This window comes from Gadus macrocephalus, chromosome 10 (assembly GCF_031168955.1).
Source record: "Gadus macrocephalus chromosome 10, ASM3116895v1".
NCBI lineage: Eukaryota > Metazoa > Chordata > Actinopteri > Gadiformes > Gadidae > Gadus > Gadus macrocephalus.
Window position 1 is genome coordinate 19,888,623 of NC_082391.1, and position 16,122 is coordinate 19,904,744.

The 16,122-nt window shown below is 46.5% G+C and overlaps 1 protein-coding gene across 1 annotated transcript; it reads left to right on the forward strand.

Moving 5' to 3' along the window:
- The first annotated feature begins 6 nt into the window (after positions 1-6).
- LOC132466426 (actin-binding LIM protein 3-like) lies at positions 7-3,646 on the forward strand. The gene is made up of 4 exons (XM_060063675.1): positions 7-306; positions 700-766; positions 1,191-1,271; positions 1,944-3,646. The coding sequence occupies exons 1-4, from the start codon at positions 254-256 to the stop codon at positions 2,055-2,057; spliced, it is 315 nt and encodes a 104-aa protein (XP_059919658.1). The 5' UTR covers positions 7-253; the 3' UTR covers positions 2,058-3,646.
- The last annotated feature ends 12,476 nt before the right edge of the window (positions 3,647-16,122 follow it).

The following is a 16,122-nucleotide window of genomic DNA, read 5'->3' on the forward strand; positions in this document are numbered from 1 at the left end:
TGCGAATGCTGAGGCAATTTTCTACTGGTGGACATCGCCATCTAGTGGACGCATGATGTTCCTTCAATCCCTTTACCTAAACGATAGGACCCCAGCCTTAAAGGACACATTACCATACATTATAGAAACTTTTTGTAATGTTTTTACACACATAGACCTTTCCATCCAACAAGACATGTTCCTGTGGAAGATCTAAGCATCAGTTGTGATCTGTTATCATGAATATATATTTATCTATGCTATTTTCCAGATTATGGCTGTAAATCAGCCTCTCTTCCAGGATACGGACGCAACGGAATCCAAAGGGTGAGACTGTGTTGCTTCAGTAGAACATCATTAGCTGAATTGATCTCACACAATGTTACGTTATTTATCTCATATAACATACAAAAAACAGATACAGGTGCTTTCTTCACCTGGAAATTATCAATTATTTAAGAATATTAGTCACGGTGCTGTACTTGAACTGTTGATTTGAAGGCAAGCATTGTGTAATCCTTTGCTCTACCTTGAAATTCCACTGAGGTTTAAAAATAATGACTTGTGTAACCTTGGCTTTTTACATTCAAGCGGTCTCCACACAAAGCACCGTAATAATGGCTATACAACGGGGCAGGCTATTCTTTGTTATGTCCAATATGTCCTACCTTGGTTTAGATGAGGCATTGTGTTGTTATGGACTGTCGCTGTGTGTTCCAGCCTCAGAGTGCCGACTGCTACCAGTACCAGTATGACTCCAGCAGTGAGGTTAACTGGGGAAGCAGAGGTAATATCTCCCTACAAAACAAATGGTTTGCGGACAATGTCTTAATTTAATGCTTTAATGTCATTAATCTCCCTCTCTTTTCTTTATTTCTATGCTGGGTCCCCCCCCCCCCCTCTCTCTCTCCCTCTCTCTCTCCCCCTCTCTCTCTCTCTCCCTCTCCCCTCTCCTCTCTCTCTCTCTCTCTCTCTCTCTCTCTCTCTCTCTCTCTCTCTCTCTCTCTCTCTCTCTCTCTCTCTCTCTCTGTCTCTGTCTCTGTCTCTGTCTCTGTCTCTCTCTCTTTCTTTTTCAATGCCCCTGACTCTTCTATCATTCCTGAACAGAATACCAGGTAGGGTTATCTTGTATTGAGTCTATGTCTCAAAATCTGTCATAAATATAAATATTTTTACTGAAGTTATTTTATATTGCATGTTCTTTCCTACAGATTTATCCATATGAAGCACTCATTGTCACCACTAGAGGGCGGAATAAGCTCCCAAAAGACGTAAACAGAGCAAGACTGGAGGTAAGTGACTCAAGGGCTCTTTATGGTTCCACGTTCACGCAACGCAAGGGGGTTACGGACCCCTTGCAGACCCTCTTTACGTCCACCACAAGGGCCGGCGCAGAACCATAAATGTTTACGACTGCGTCGAAGCGTCTGCGTGGTCATTGCGTTGCGGGAACGTGGGACCATAAAAAGGCCTTCATGATGTACACTGGAAAAAACACAAAGAAATTTTAAATGGTTCCTGTATGAATTAATTCATGATATTGTGCATAGTTTTGTAATACAACTTAAAGAAGAGAGTTTTAAAGTGATTAGCTGAGATTCTGTATTGAAAAAAGGCTATCGTTGAGGACATTATTTGAACATTATGTCATTTTAAATGTTATCAGGATTTGATCTCATTCCAGACACATTTTCTACCACCTGTGGCTAAAAACATTGTTCAATATTAGAACTCAAACATCCAACATCTTGATGTCATCAGATGTCACGCATATCAAAGTCATGCACAATGTATTTATAGTTATGGCGATTAGTTGAGGAACTTTTACATCCCCCAGGCCGCTACTAACTCTACCATTGTGGGTGTGCATGCCTGCATGCGTGCGTGCGTGCGGGCGTGCGTGTGTGCGTGCGTGTGTGCGTGCGTGCGTGCGTGCATGTGTTTGTGCGTGTGGTGTCTCCCAGCGCCACCTGTCAGGGGAGGAGTTTGTCCAGGTGTTCGGGATGACGGTGGAGGACTTCGACCGGCTGGCTCTGTGGAAGAGGAACGAGCTGAAGAAGCAGGCTCGCCTCTTCTAACCGTGGGCCGCCCCCCCCCCTCCCAGACCAGAGACCAGCCTTACCCCCCCCCCCCCGCCCTCTCCTCTCCTGGTCCTGGTCCCCCTCTCCCGGGAGACACCGGGAGGGGAGAGAAAGAAAGAGAGGAGAAAGTGTGCTACACGCCTATTCCACTGCCATGGCTGAAAATCTGTTCAATCTTATGGAACCAAATTCTGCCAAGCCCAGTCAGGATGACTGAGACACTGACACACTGCAAGAGACACACACACACACACACACACACACACACACACACACACTGATATACATGCGGGCAAGAGGATGGCCACACACACACAAACACACACGTCATGTACAGACGGAGGGATAGGAGTACATGGTGTGGTACCTGACTGCGGGAGTGTGTTCCTGGGCATCGTTTGGGTCACCGCTCGCTCACCACTCTGACCAGCTTCACCGGCTGAGGTCTCATGAGCAGTAGTCTGTAGGCTGTTGTCGCCCTGTATAAGAGGTGTCGTATCTGTTTTGATAGGGAAGGAGGCGGGGCCTCTGGCGTCATGTGACATGTCATGTGACCACGGAGAGAGACAGAAACGGAGACAGAGGCAGAGGACCTGTGTCGTGAGCACAGCAGCCACTCCGCAGTCCCTCTTTATTCATATTATTATAAACAAAAAGAAAAAGTTTTTGGCTTTGCCTTATTAAACCTGTTGTAACACTCCGTTTTGTTCTGAGTGTGCAGAACCAGCAAGCTGAATGAATGAATGTATTTGTGTAATTTGAGATGCTGGATTGATGAATGGACAGGTGCATGAAAAGAGTAATGGAAGGACGGTTAGATAGATGAATGATCAGACGGACGGAATGCTGGATGCATGGATGGATGACTGTACTAAAGGTTGGCTTGATGAGTGGATGCTTTTGCTTTTCTTTGGATTTGATTTTAGTGTGTGTGTGTGTGTGTGTGTGTGTGTGTGTGTGTGTGTGTGTGTGTGTGTGTGTGTGTGTGTGTGTGTGTGTGTGTGTGTGTGTGTGTGTGTGTGTGTGTGTGTGTGTGTGTTTCAGTGTGGTGTGGTGTGTGTGTGTGTGTGTGTGTGTGTGTGTGTGTGTGTGTGTGTGTGTGCATGACATTAGATGATTTGTGTGAAAATGAAAAAAACCAAATGCACTTATGCACAATTTAGCAAAATGACTTCCTTGTTGGTCTCTGGTGAAAATGGAGGGTTTGTTTGTAGATACGGTTGACAACATAACTGATAAGCTAAAATAATTTATAATGGAGTAAAATAACGTCATGAAAAATACTTGCAACACTGTTCCCCTTTAGCCTACCATGTTTTTTTAACTCTGACATTACAATAGCATCACGACACGATAGATAAATAAAGTGCAGGTCTTAGAAAGTTTTATTCAGAGCAATTTAAACAGTAGCCATATGTATAACACAGCTGTTAATTGTTTCAAATGTTTACCGAATCATTTTGTAGCTTCCGATTGTTTTTCCTTTCAACTTCAGATTCAAATAAATACCCAGGGGTTTGGACTATTTTACTTTATTTTGCTATAAGTTTGACTTTATCACAAAAAATAATAAACTTTGAAACAGATTCTTTCTTGCATTGTAATCCTTTGGATGGTGCCTTCTTCATCTAGTCGCGAGCAGCGTTTAAGAATGCGTGTACACTGCACAACTCGTGTGATTGAGCGTGTAGCTGTGCTCCAAACACACACACACACACACACACACACACACACACACACACACACACAAACACTCTGACGCTCACACACTCTAGGACCCGGGAGTCGAGGACAGTGTCTACAATTTCAGTTCCAATGCTACGCCTGTCAGCCAAGTGGGATAGTTAAGGGCAGCATTGCGACTTCTGCCTGCTTTGTGGGCATGCCCATATAGGCCATGCCAGGTGGTTATGCGTTCCAGTTCCAGAATTAACCGAATTCCAATCACTGCTGCTTCGACACCGCAAACCAGTTAAATGGACAAGGGCAAGAAATGTAAGTTATATTGTTGTTGCTAAATATGTTATCGTGTTCATTGTGATTAATGATATAGTTACGAGAGTATAGTTCAACAACGCTTGCTTTTTTTTTCTCTCTCTCTTTTATCATCATTAAAGCTACAGAACATGAACTTTTGGAACTTTCGAAATTATTTTTTTAGTGCGTCTAATTGAACCCTGCGCACCGACCGCTGCACCCTCTCTGCAGCTGCCTGCAACCTCCGCAACTCCCTGCACCCTCCGCAACTCCGTGCATACCCACATCAGCTCCCTGCCCCTCGAACACACAGCTGTAGGCCTACCTCACGTAGGAGCTTTATGCCTGTTTGGAATGGGAAATATCGTAACCACCACCATTTTGAGCCACGGTGATTTATCTCCATCACAGATGCATCTGCAATATCAGAACCATCGCGCCGACCCCACCCTCTCCTCACATGTCCTGCATTCTGCCATGTCTTCATCCCGAATGATATAGCAGAATATGAATTATAGGGCGTAGGCCTACATCTTTTTTCTTTTTTTTTACTTTCATGCTTCCAACATGTTCTCACTTCTCAACTTGAGAGAATATTCAACTTGGTCCTGGGACAGATCTTCAGGTCCTCCCGTGTGGCGTCTGAGACGCAGAAAACGAAATGTTGACGCATAGTTCGATTGTTATTCCTGGAAGTGAATCTCACTTATCCCTAGTCAAGGAAAATACACAGCAATTGAGACGGGATTAAATCAGTTCACAGCACTGAAGCCGGTAATTGTTGTTTTATACCAGAGTACCACCGGCAGTTGGTTATTTTGTTAAACATCTGTGCTGATTTACCTCCGTGTTAGGGATGGGTGGGCTGGGCTGGGGAGGGGGTTGCTCATAAAACAAAGCTTCACTCTACCAGACAGACAAAGTGACCTCATGGGAAGAACATGAACTCGGGTTTTAGGTGAATTGGAGGATGAAATTAAGTATGCAACTGAGAAAGTTAAAGTCCAACTGACTAAACACAATGGAGTGACTGCATGCGAAGATAGTCTCAAATCCGACTGTCAAAATCGTAGCGGTTGCCATAGCCTACGTCATGGTGTGTTTTTAGAAGAGCTATAAAATCTGTTCCACTGCCCCCGCTGACAGCCCGGCGGGCAGGTAGGCCTACACACATGAAAGCGATTTGGAGGCCAAGGTTTATGGACAGTATTTTACTGTTTAAGACTAGAATGACTTGAGGTGAGGAGGGGAAACGGATACACTGCCTTTATGACCTGCTGATGATGATCATGATGATGTTTGCCCCATCACTCTCTTGCTCTGGAAAAAAAAGAGTAGCAGGACATCTGGAGGTATTGCCGTTCAGTTGGAAAGGGAAAGGGTTTTCAGGGATACTCCTGCTGACTACTATGGGCCAGTGTCAAGGTGTCAAGATTATTTGCTTGCTTGTTTGTTTGTTTGGCTTGCATTCAAGCACTGTCGTTGTGTGTTAGTGTGAATGGTTGAAACACATGGCATTATTTGCCGTTTCCAGGGGGTCACTATTGGTTTTAAGGGGGTCCCACAGTAGATGTATGCATTCTGTTTTCCAAACCTATTTTCCTCCAATGTGTGTGCGTGTGCGTGCGTGCGTGCGTGCGTGCGTGCGTGCGTGCGTGCGTGCGTGCGTGTGTGCGTGTGTGTGTGTGTGTGTGTGTGTCCGTGTGCTTGAGTAATTGTATGCGTGTGTGACATCCTACACGTGTCAGAGAACAGCTCTCTCAGGAAGTGTGTTGAACGGGATGTTTCCCCACTCGACGAGAGGTCTGGAACTATCTGTAGCTGCGCGTCGCTCGTTGAGGGATAACTTCCTCTCCCGTTCCCTTCTTCTAAACCCTGCACTCCCTCCCGCCCACTCCCCAACAACTCACGCACACATACACACACTGACACACACACAGAAAGTTTTGTTTGGCGCAATCTTCTTGTTGCTAGCTTTTGGTTTGAGCAAGCGGCCATCGCCGGCTGACTTTCCTCCCCGGGGGGAGAGTCTTGGCTCCTCTTGTATCTATATTTTGAGCCCCCTGATCGGCTGTCGTATAATCACTTTTTTTTGGGGTTGGTTTTCAGGTTATTTGGGCGCCCTTTGTCCTCGTTGGGATGCTGAAAAGTTTCTTGTTGTTGTGTCTGGGGCCATCCCAGTCTTGGGAACAAAAAAACAGCAAAAGCAGAAGGTTGTCGCTTGTTGTTTCCTTCGAATGCAATATAGGTGCTGTAGTACTGGGCAATGCGAGGAATTGCAGTGGCAGCGGTATTAGGTTAGAGCCCTTTGTGTCCGCAGGCTTTCTGTAGGCATCCTATCCCTAGAGCCAGTTGCCAAACACCAACCTGCTCCTTAATTGCATACTTCAGTATTCACTGTGTGTCGTGTTGGTTAAATCTGCATCCGTAAATGTATAGGAGCATTGAGAAGCCGACCATAATTTATACAATGGGTTATAATTGAATAACACGCATTAATACAATATCTATTTTTTGGGTAATACATTCCATATGATTGGACATTGTGTGTCAAGGCTTGCCACAGTGCTGCAGATTGCTCCTATTCTTTGCCTATTGGTTTCCCATTGGAGCGCACGGATGTGCGAATTGTAACTGCCAAAGCCATAGTGGGCGGGAGAGGGGAGAGGTTTTCCCCTCAGATGAGCATTACAGTGCAGGGATTGTCCCATACTGACTGTGATGAATCATGTATTTCCTGTGTCTGCTTGTCATACAGCCTATGTATAAACGTGGCATACAAGATAGGCCTATTATGGGTTCGTCACAGCACAGCAATCCATGAACAACACACACACACACACACACACTTTGGTCATGCTGGTACAAGTTACTGAATAAACATAAACGGTACCCTCTCTGTGATAGGATAGCTTAGAATACCTCACATTCCACAGTGTGTGTGTGTGTGTGTGTGTGTGTGTGTGTGTGTGTGTGTGTGTGTGTGTGTGTGTGTGTGTGTGTGTGTGTGTGTGTGTGCGTGTGTGTGTGTGTGTGTGTGTGTGTGTGTGTGTGTGTGTGTGTGTGTGTGTGTGTGCATATGTGACCTGAAAGTGGATGGCCTTTTTTTATGTGCAAGAAAAAAGCATCTGTATGTGTGTATATTCATATGCAAAGTAAGTTACATCTCTACTTTAAGGCATTCAGTGATTACTGTTGCTGTTAGGGACTGCCAGAAGCTCATTAATGACCGACGCAAAGCAGAATGTATGAATAGAAATGTGGTCCTATTTTAGTTGTATTACCAGCACCAGGATAACCAAACGTTGTAGACAAAGGTATAGAGCTTGCAAACGGCCAAAACAATTACATTTGAATACATACCCACCACCCTATGGTTGGGGTTTGTACAGACAACGGTGAATTGAACTGAGATTGATGAGGTATCACAGCTCGCTTTGTATGTTGGTCAGTCTGCGTTGTACTCGGCGCATGATGTTTAAACATCCACTACATGCCAATAAGTGAGATTAACTGGACCATTCTGCAAAACGACAGGCTGAATCGTATTCTTTAAACACAGGTATGAAAAGACTGACTGCAGAACAGGGGAACAAGAACTCCCGCGAGGCACGACCAATCATACAATCATCACTGTGAACCGTTCTCCCTGAGATCCCCCCGTGGGCTTCGCTGTTAGGGTGTTTTGAGATGTACGGGTGATAACAAAGGGCTAGGGGACCAGGCCGTCCGGGAGCGGCTGGGACAGGGCTTCCAGACAGTGATGGCCAGAGAGCAGCAGAGGAATTTGAGAAAAACAAACCAGTGCATATTGTCAGTTATCCAGGAAGAACAGCATGCATATTGCTATTTTCTACTACAATGACACAAAGGACACACATTTCATACTGTGTGAAATGTGCAAAAAGGCTTGAGGCTTTGTTCCTGTTTAACCATTCACACTGTGCTTTATTTAATTTGCATTTAGCATAATTCATTTGCTGTATCAGGCCTCTCTACCTCGGGGTGGAGATAAGGGAATACTGTGGTGTGTGTGTGTGCGTGTGCGTGTGCGTGTGTGTGTGTGTGTGTGTGTGTGTGTGTGTGTGTGTGTGTGTGTGTGTGCGTGTGCGTGTGTGTGTGTGTGTGTGTGTGTGCGGGTGTGGAATGGTGACGGATTTATGTATAACTTGGTGTACGTTGGATTGCTTGTTGGGACAGGAGTTATCGAACCAGTAATTTGGATGTATAACGTTATCAGTTCATGAGATGTGATTTATGAGCTGTACATACTGACTGCACGGCAGTTGCAAGTGGCGCCGAAATATTATCAAGAGTAAAAAAAACGAAATTAAGACACACACAGTAAGATGTATGTCTTACTGGTCTGCTTCTCCGGAACTTAAATTTTGTTTGGATGATTATGTTTCCTTTTTTAAAAATGCCTTTTTGAAAGACATTTGGGAGTGATTTGTGCTCTCTGCCATTTGATTAACATAAAATAAGTTATTGCATCGTAACATTGCTTGACGCGGTACTCAACAATGTCGGTTGGCATAAGATGAAATTAAGCGCGGTATAAAATGATGTTTTGAGGGTGGTTCATCGTGCTCTTGAACAATATAGTATGTTGATGATAGTATGATAGTACTGTTATCTTTGGCCCATTTGGTTTGTCATTGTTCCAAGTTTGCATCAGTGCTATCGGCTCTGGTCTGCTCCATGGTCCTACTGTAACTTCTGTGACTGTGTTCCCGGTTCTTGGTTAATGTCCTCCTAATGCACCTCCTCATTATGGGATTTTTCCCAACGATTGACTGACCGTAAAACAAAGTGGTCCTTCCTGAGCATCCAAAGCTGTAACGTCTGCATGCATCATCGCGTCATTAAAAGTCAATCACCGTGACCTAACCGTGGGAAAATGGTGGTGCATCGATGTCCCACTCGGAAAACACTACAATAGAAACTAAAATCCCCCTCCTAGCATTGAATTAACCATTCAAGGCAATATTATTCTTTCCAGGCCTGTATCTGTGTGTTTGTGTGCGTGTGCGTGTGTGTGTGTGTGTGTGTGTGTGCGCGTTGGTGTGTGTGTGTGTGTGTGTGTGTGTGTGTGTGTGTGTGTGTGTGTGTGTGTGTGTGTGTGTGTGTGTGTGTGTGTGTGTGTGTGTACAGATGGTCTGCATCACTCTAACAGCAGACAGCGATGGACAGAGTTGAGAGCAAATCACCATTAACAGTATGCTGTGGTAAACCGCCCCAAAGCAGCCAGTAAACATGCTGTCGAGTTCATTGCATTCGCAAAAGGTCGTAGCTCTACGCTGTTCAGTTGGTAAGTCAATGTGTCCTCCCTTTCACTTCGCTCAGGCTTTACGCTGTCCATAACAAATGAACATCGTAATGTTAACATGAAACACTTAGAAAAGGAGACATGTGTTATCGGTCACTCGTTTAGCACCGCTGCATCACCCTTGATGAAACGTTAAAATGATAAGAACTGTACATTGTGTCAAACGGTCTGCAAGTCTGTATGGTGCTCTCTGCAAATTAGTAACATTAATCGGAAAAATGGGACTCTGCATTCACGGACAATGCAGCCCCTTTTTCCTTTCAAGAGAGAGAGCGAGACAGAGTGCGTGTGTGTGTGTGTCTATCTGTGTCTGTGTGTGTGTGTGTGTGTGTGTGTGTGTGTGTGTGTGTGTGTGTGTGTGTGTGTGTGTGTTTCTGTGCACACATTTTCTGTGTGTGTGCGTGTGTGTGTGTGTGCCTTTTGTCTGGGGTGGACCAGTGAAACTGCGTGTGTCGGATTGCAGAATAGCATCTCTTTCTCCGTCCCTGCGAGGGAAGCATAGCAGGGTGGTGATCTCATAGGACTTGGGGCAGAAGCAGAGCGAACAACGGCGGCCGCAGCTGTATGGTACCTTTGTCCGGCACCAGGCTCAGAGAAGCCGCTCTCTCTCTGGCCTAGCGGGACATGAAGGACATGGAGAAGACAGACGTTCATCCACACAAGACAAGACTGATATCTACACTCTGCTTAGGGTCCGCTTCTAGGAACCAGCGCTGAACTCTGCCCCCTGTACCCATGAATCATGGGAGCTGACAGCTGCATGTGAGGCTGGGGCTGTATTATTTTGATGATATGATAAACAATGGCATGCTGCCATGGTAACCCGGTGTTGAAGCCAGGGCAATGCATCAGTGGCAGGGAGTGGGGTTTGAAGAATCCGACTTGAGATCATGCATCATTGCGTTTGCGTACGTTCATTTTAGTGAGTAATGACACAACACAAAAACACGTTTTATGTATTTCCTTTTTTCAACCTCTGTTTCCACCCGCCTATTGAGTATGTCGTTGCCCTCCAATCAAAATGGCTGTGTCGAGACCTGAATGAATGAATGAATGTTTATTCGGTTCGACACGATACCATTCGTTAGAGCAGGGCCTAGATCGAATGATCTCACCAGCCTTTGGAGGAAGACTCGGCAGCCTGGGTTCAGACATGCAGAGGGTCCTGTCCCAATAGGGAGAAAAGAACCTTGATGATGGGCCTTTGCAGCAATGCTATCACCACTGCCTCCTACAAGTGAGAGAAGCCAGTCGTTGAAGTGCATCGAAGCCCTGTAGTTATGGTTATCTGGAGGGAGGGTCCGAGGTGAGGGGGAGCTTCTGTGTGTGTGTGTGTGTGTGTGTGTGTGTGTGTGTGTGTGTGTGTGTGTGTGTGTGTGTGTGTGTGTGTGTGTGTGTGTGTGTGTGTGTGTGTGTGTGTGTGTGTGTGTGTGTGGGTGTGTGCGTGTGTGTACCCACATGCACGTGCTCAGTCAATTGTGAACATCAAAGCCTGTTGCAAGTCCTCCTCGCTCTGTGGCCCTGACTTCAAAGACAGCCTTTATTCTTAAAACAGGTGAGCTGGAGTTGGAACCCGACTGCAATTTCACTCTCCCAACCCCTTACCGTCCCAGTCAGTATGAAAACCATTTAGCAGGCCCTAATGACCTCGCCCTGGAGTGCTTTCAACCGGCGGACCTCCTTGTTAGGGTCATTCAGGATATTAGCAGTGCACTGGGGTAGCCAGGGGCTGCATCCGGGGAACAAGAGGGCGGTCTCCCGTGGTCATTGATCGTGGAGGGTGGCTGTGGCCCTGGAAGCAGGAACAACACAGCATAATGTGATTTATGTGTTGGTCCGTATCAATCGACCGGTGGGTTTGAAGTGAGACGCGGACTCGGTAGTTGTGCGACAAAAAGGAAACACACTTTTCCTGTGACCTCGTTCTCGGTGAACAAACACGGAGGAGGAGGTCAAAGTCAATGAGCTGCTTCCTTTTCTCTGTTGTTTTTGTTTTGCTTCTGCTGAACAAACAGCGTGTTTATTGGACGTCACGTGCATCTAAGTCAACCACAGCGGTGGTCCGTGTGGACTGGTTGTAGACGGGGAGGGTATAAGGCTACAGCCTCGTCGGAAACAACATAGTATCTTAGTTCTGAGGTCGGTGTATTCAAGGTCTTTGACTGCCATGGCCTCAAATACAATGACCTTGGCTGAGCAAAGGCCATCGCTTTACTCAGTCCGTAGTCCTTCCTTATTTTGTTGCATTCATCCAACAATACACTACGTTGCACAGTGACCATTCAATTCCCCCCCTATTGTACAAAACGTATACAGCTGTAACGGGGTCGCTAGAGAGAGAGTGGAGCGGCAGGGTGGAAAGGGTCCGTTGACAGGAAGAGGATACAGAAGGCCGGAGGTGATATGTGATGTCATTCGGCCAAGACAGGAAGTCCATCTTCATAAGGGGGAGCGAGAGGGGCATCCCCCTGCAGTTGGCCAGGCCATTCACTTTGCAGGAAAGGAAAAGCATTCTGTAGGCCGGGACATTGTCTGCAGAATCCAGAATCCAGAATCTGAGCTTGAATCTGCAAACTGCCTTTCAACAGCTCAAATGTGAAATGACGAAACGCCAGCCGATCGCTGTGACTTTTTTACTAATGGTCTACATTTTCTTGTCAATAGCAGAATAGAGTGGCGGAGGAGTTGAGTCACTAATCCCCTGTGTTTTTATCAGCTTACCTACCAGTCAATATTTACAGTTTTATGGCTCCAGCGAGCACCCAGCTATTGAATGCCCAGACATAGCGGGAGAGGGTGAGAGAGACAGAGAGAGAGAGTCACCACTCTGGAAATGCCTGGAATCTGAGGCTTCAGGGAGGGTAATTGAATCTTGATAGGGCACAGGGCGCTGCTAAGGGGCATGCATTGTCTCTGCCGTTGCTCCACTGTGTGAAAAACCACAAGTCCATCTGCTTTCACGGTCATCTGGTTTACCTCAGGTTGGCACAATTACACACCGAAACAAACACTAAATACAAACTGGAATGCACTCAGAACCCGACGGGAAAACCGACCCAAACGTTCCTATTGTCTGTAGGATATTTTAGACCACGGCGCTGCGTTTGCCAATGATAATAGATCTCTTTTGAGAAAATGTTCATGCTTTCTGACGAGTCCCCGACATGTCTCTTGCCTCTGGCATGCATTTGCCAACTGGTATAGATTTAATCTGATTCTATTTGGGTTTCATGTTTTCTGACAAATCTCAGGTTTTCTTCCTTTGATGATTCAGCTGAACTGCAGTTTTGGGATATTCCGATATTGCGGTTTTGGATCGGCGATAACATTCACGTTGTGATGCGTCAAGGCCACACATCACCCATGGCTTGTGCAATTGTGGTATATTCCTTCGGCGTGTACAGCAATAATTTGATGAGAGCGAGACAGAGACAGACAGAGGGACAGAGCGACCGCCGTGAACAGCACAGGTCAAGGGAACAGATTTCGTCTTGACACATGGTCTGGATAAATGTGTTTCTTTAGCCCCTCTTGCCTCTCCATGTCTGTTCAGGTTGAGCAACGGCCTCTGCCATCCAAGAGCAATAAGGAAGAGAGGTAGACTTCCAAGCCACCGGTTGTGGCTTGAAAGAGAAACCCGCGATAGGGATCTCTTTTGTTGACTCATTCAGAAGTCTCTGTTTCTCTCCTCTGTGTCTTGGTTAGCGAGAGAACATTCCGCTGGACTGGGTGAATGTTATGAGGATGTTGCAGTACCACCAGTCATGACAATGGTAGCATTGAATATGTCATATACCTCTTATGGCCTCTTAGTGTTCCAACAGTTTTTGGAAACTATTGTGCAATATTGTTCATATTTTTTGTCGTTCTGGGTATGCATTGTCTGTTATTTGGTTTTTAAAGGTAGGGTAGGCAATTTATTTCAGAAGGATTTTTGGTCAATTTTGAGCGTCAATAGGTCAAATTCTCTGCCAAAAATGAAATTATGAGATGGCTTACCTGTCTGTCAATCTACCTACCCAGCTAACTATGCACTTTATGCCCATGCATTCATTGTGCATCTCCACAAGGCTAGGTAGACCAATTGCTAAAGCTAGCGAGCTAATCACATCTTTATGGCGAGAGTCTTTGCAGAGAGGCCTTAAGGAAGAGTCGGGTTGTTTTTTTCTATCTTTCTCTGGCGTGCGTCTCTAAATTCCCTCCCCTAGCTTTAAGCCTGCCCCCGGCTGCAACCCAGCTCCGGCTGTACTACACGGAAGTTCAAAATAATTCAGCTGTAATCAGGCTAACCCTTGTGTTTGATTGGCGTACTTACTAACCAGCAACCAGCAGGGGAAAATAATGAAAAACACATCATTACGATATAGTTTCTCGGTATCTGGATGATTCACCGATGAAGCAATTGTGTGCTCTTTGTTTGTGATGTGTGATGACTGGGAGAGGGAGAGAGGGGGGAGGGGGGGGGGAGAGGGAGAGAGGGGGGAGGGGGGGGGGGGGGGGGGGGGATCAGACTGGATGCAACATGTTGTCTTGTGTGGAGGGCCTGTGGGGTGCACAGCCCCGGGCTAGGGATCCACGTGCGGGGAACTGTCTCAACTTGTTCCCCCCCCGCTCAGTGTTCAACACGCCCCCACACTCTGCCTTACCTCTGCACACACACAAACTCACACGCACACACACACACACACACACACAGACAGGGACATACACATGCACGCGCAGATTCAAACACATGTGCACATTCTCACACACACACACACACACACACACACACACACACACACACACACACACACACACACACACACACACACACACACTCACACACACCCACACAAACACTCAACCACTCACTAACTCACTCACAACACATGCACAGTTATCTACTCTACTAAGTTATTGAATGAGGTCAGACTTGGGCAATATTGGTTTTTCATACAAAGCATCATCCAACTCCACAGACAAAGTTAAACATTTATAACCAGGTAGGGACCACAGAGGCGGAGAATGTGAGTTACCTATTACAGTTACACACAGTGTGTGTGTGTGTGTGTGTGTGTGTGTGTGTGTGTGTGTGTGTGTGTGTGTGTGTGTGTGTGTGTGTGTGTGTGTGTGTGTGTGTGTGTTTACACAGTATAGCCATTCCCAGGTGCTACACGATCTTTAGGATTAAAGGAGTGGGGGGCCTTTAGTGGGGAGGGGGTACACACACACACACACACACACACACACACACACACACACACACACACACACACACAAACAGAAGGCAAACCATCCCCCACTGACAGAGAGAGGGAGAAGGCCAGAACGAATGAGATATAGAAAGAGAGAAAGATAAATGTTTTGGAGAAAGAGAGAAAGAAAAGTTGAGAGAGAGAGAGAGAGAGAGAGAGAGAGAGAGAGAGAGAGAGAGAGAGAGAGAGAGAGAGAGAGAGAGAGAGAGAGAGAGAGAAAAAAACTCAAACAGGCGGGGATGTATAGAAAGATAACAGATCAGAAAAGGGGGGAGGGAGTGAAGCACCCACCTTCCCTCCCTCCCTCCCTCCCTATCTACCTCCCTCCCTCCCCCCATTCCTCCCTCCCTCCCCCCATTCCTCCCTCCCTTCCCCAGAGAAACAGCAGACAGAGCAAAGCTCACCTCCCCAACACAAAGGCACGGTGGGACGGGGCAGTACTCGGGGTCTGTTGGCTGGACTACCTCTGTGCTGTGAGGTGTATGCATGACCCGGCGGGCTCCTCTCTCTCTCTCTCCAGCGCTAGACTATGGTCGGACTATCATCCACTACTCCAGAGGGTGAGTGCCAAAAAGGAGGAGAAGTTAATACTCTATTTACCTACCGCTGGTGTCCTCCCAGCAGTTGTATGGCAAGTCGAATGTGCGGTGACGTTATTCATGCCTTAAAACATGTAAATGCAGTCTTAAGATACGTCAATGTGTGCTGGGAGACGCAGCGCTGAGAGGTTCGGTGAAGGCGTTTTTCGAAGGAGACAAATTGGCAGAGAGCTGCTCCGTGTTTACTTTTGTGTCTGTGGCTGTTTTGCATCAAGTGGCATTCTGTGTTTACCAAAGCCTCAGGTGTGGTTCTTGAAGTATGGTAGTGGTTGTCGGTTGGAAGTAGCAGCCAAACAGGGGCATTGCAATCTGATAACCTTCTGTGTGGGGGCCGTTGTGGGATCCGGGAGCTGTGAACCGATAAATAAAAATAGAGAAGTTGGTTTTGTGGTTGTGGTGGTTGTGGTCGTTTGTTTATATATGTAGATGTATTTGGAGGGGAAGGTAAAGTGTGCAGTCAACACTTAGGGAGCTGAAGGCGTGAAGGTACAGAGTGGAAATCCTCCTCTCCTCCACCTTATTGAGGTCACTCGGTTGTTCCTACCAGCGATCATAAGGCATGTTAGCACAGGTGCCCAGTGGCTGACATGGCTCTCTCTCTCTCTCTCTCTCTCACTCTCTCTCTCTCTCTCTCTCTCTCTCTCTCTCTCTCTCTCTCTCTCTCTCTCTCTCTCTCTCTCTCTCTCTCTCTCTCTCCCCTCTGTTAAGTCTCTGCTGATCTCTCCCCGCCCCCCCCCTCCTTCTCTCTCTCTCTCTCTTCTGTTAAGTATCTCTTTCTCGCTCTCCCTCTCAGAGAACCCTCATAATGCAGAGTAGGTAAAAAGTTTTTCATGGGCCAAAGTTAAACAAACTCCTCCATTGGCACACACATACCCCCAACACCATAACACACACGCACGCACGCACGCTCGCACGCACGC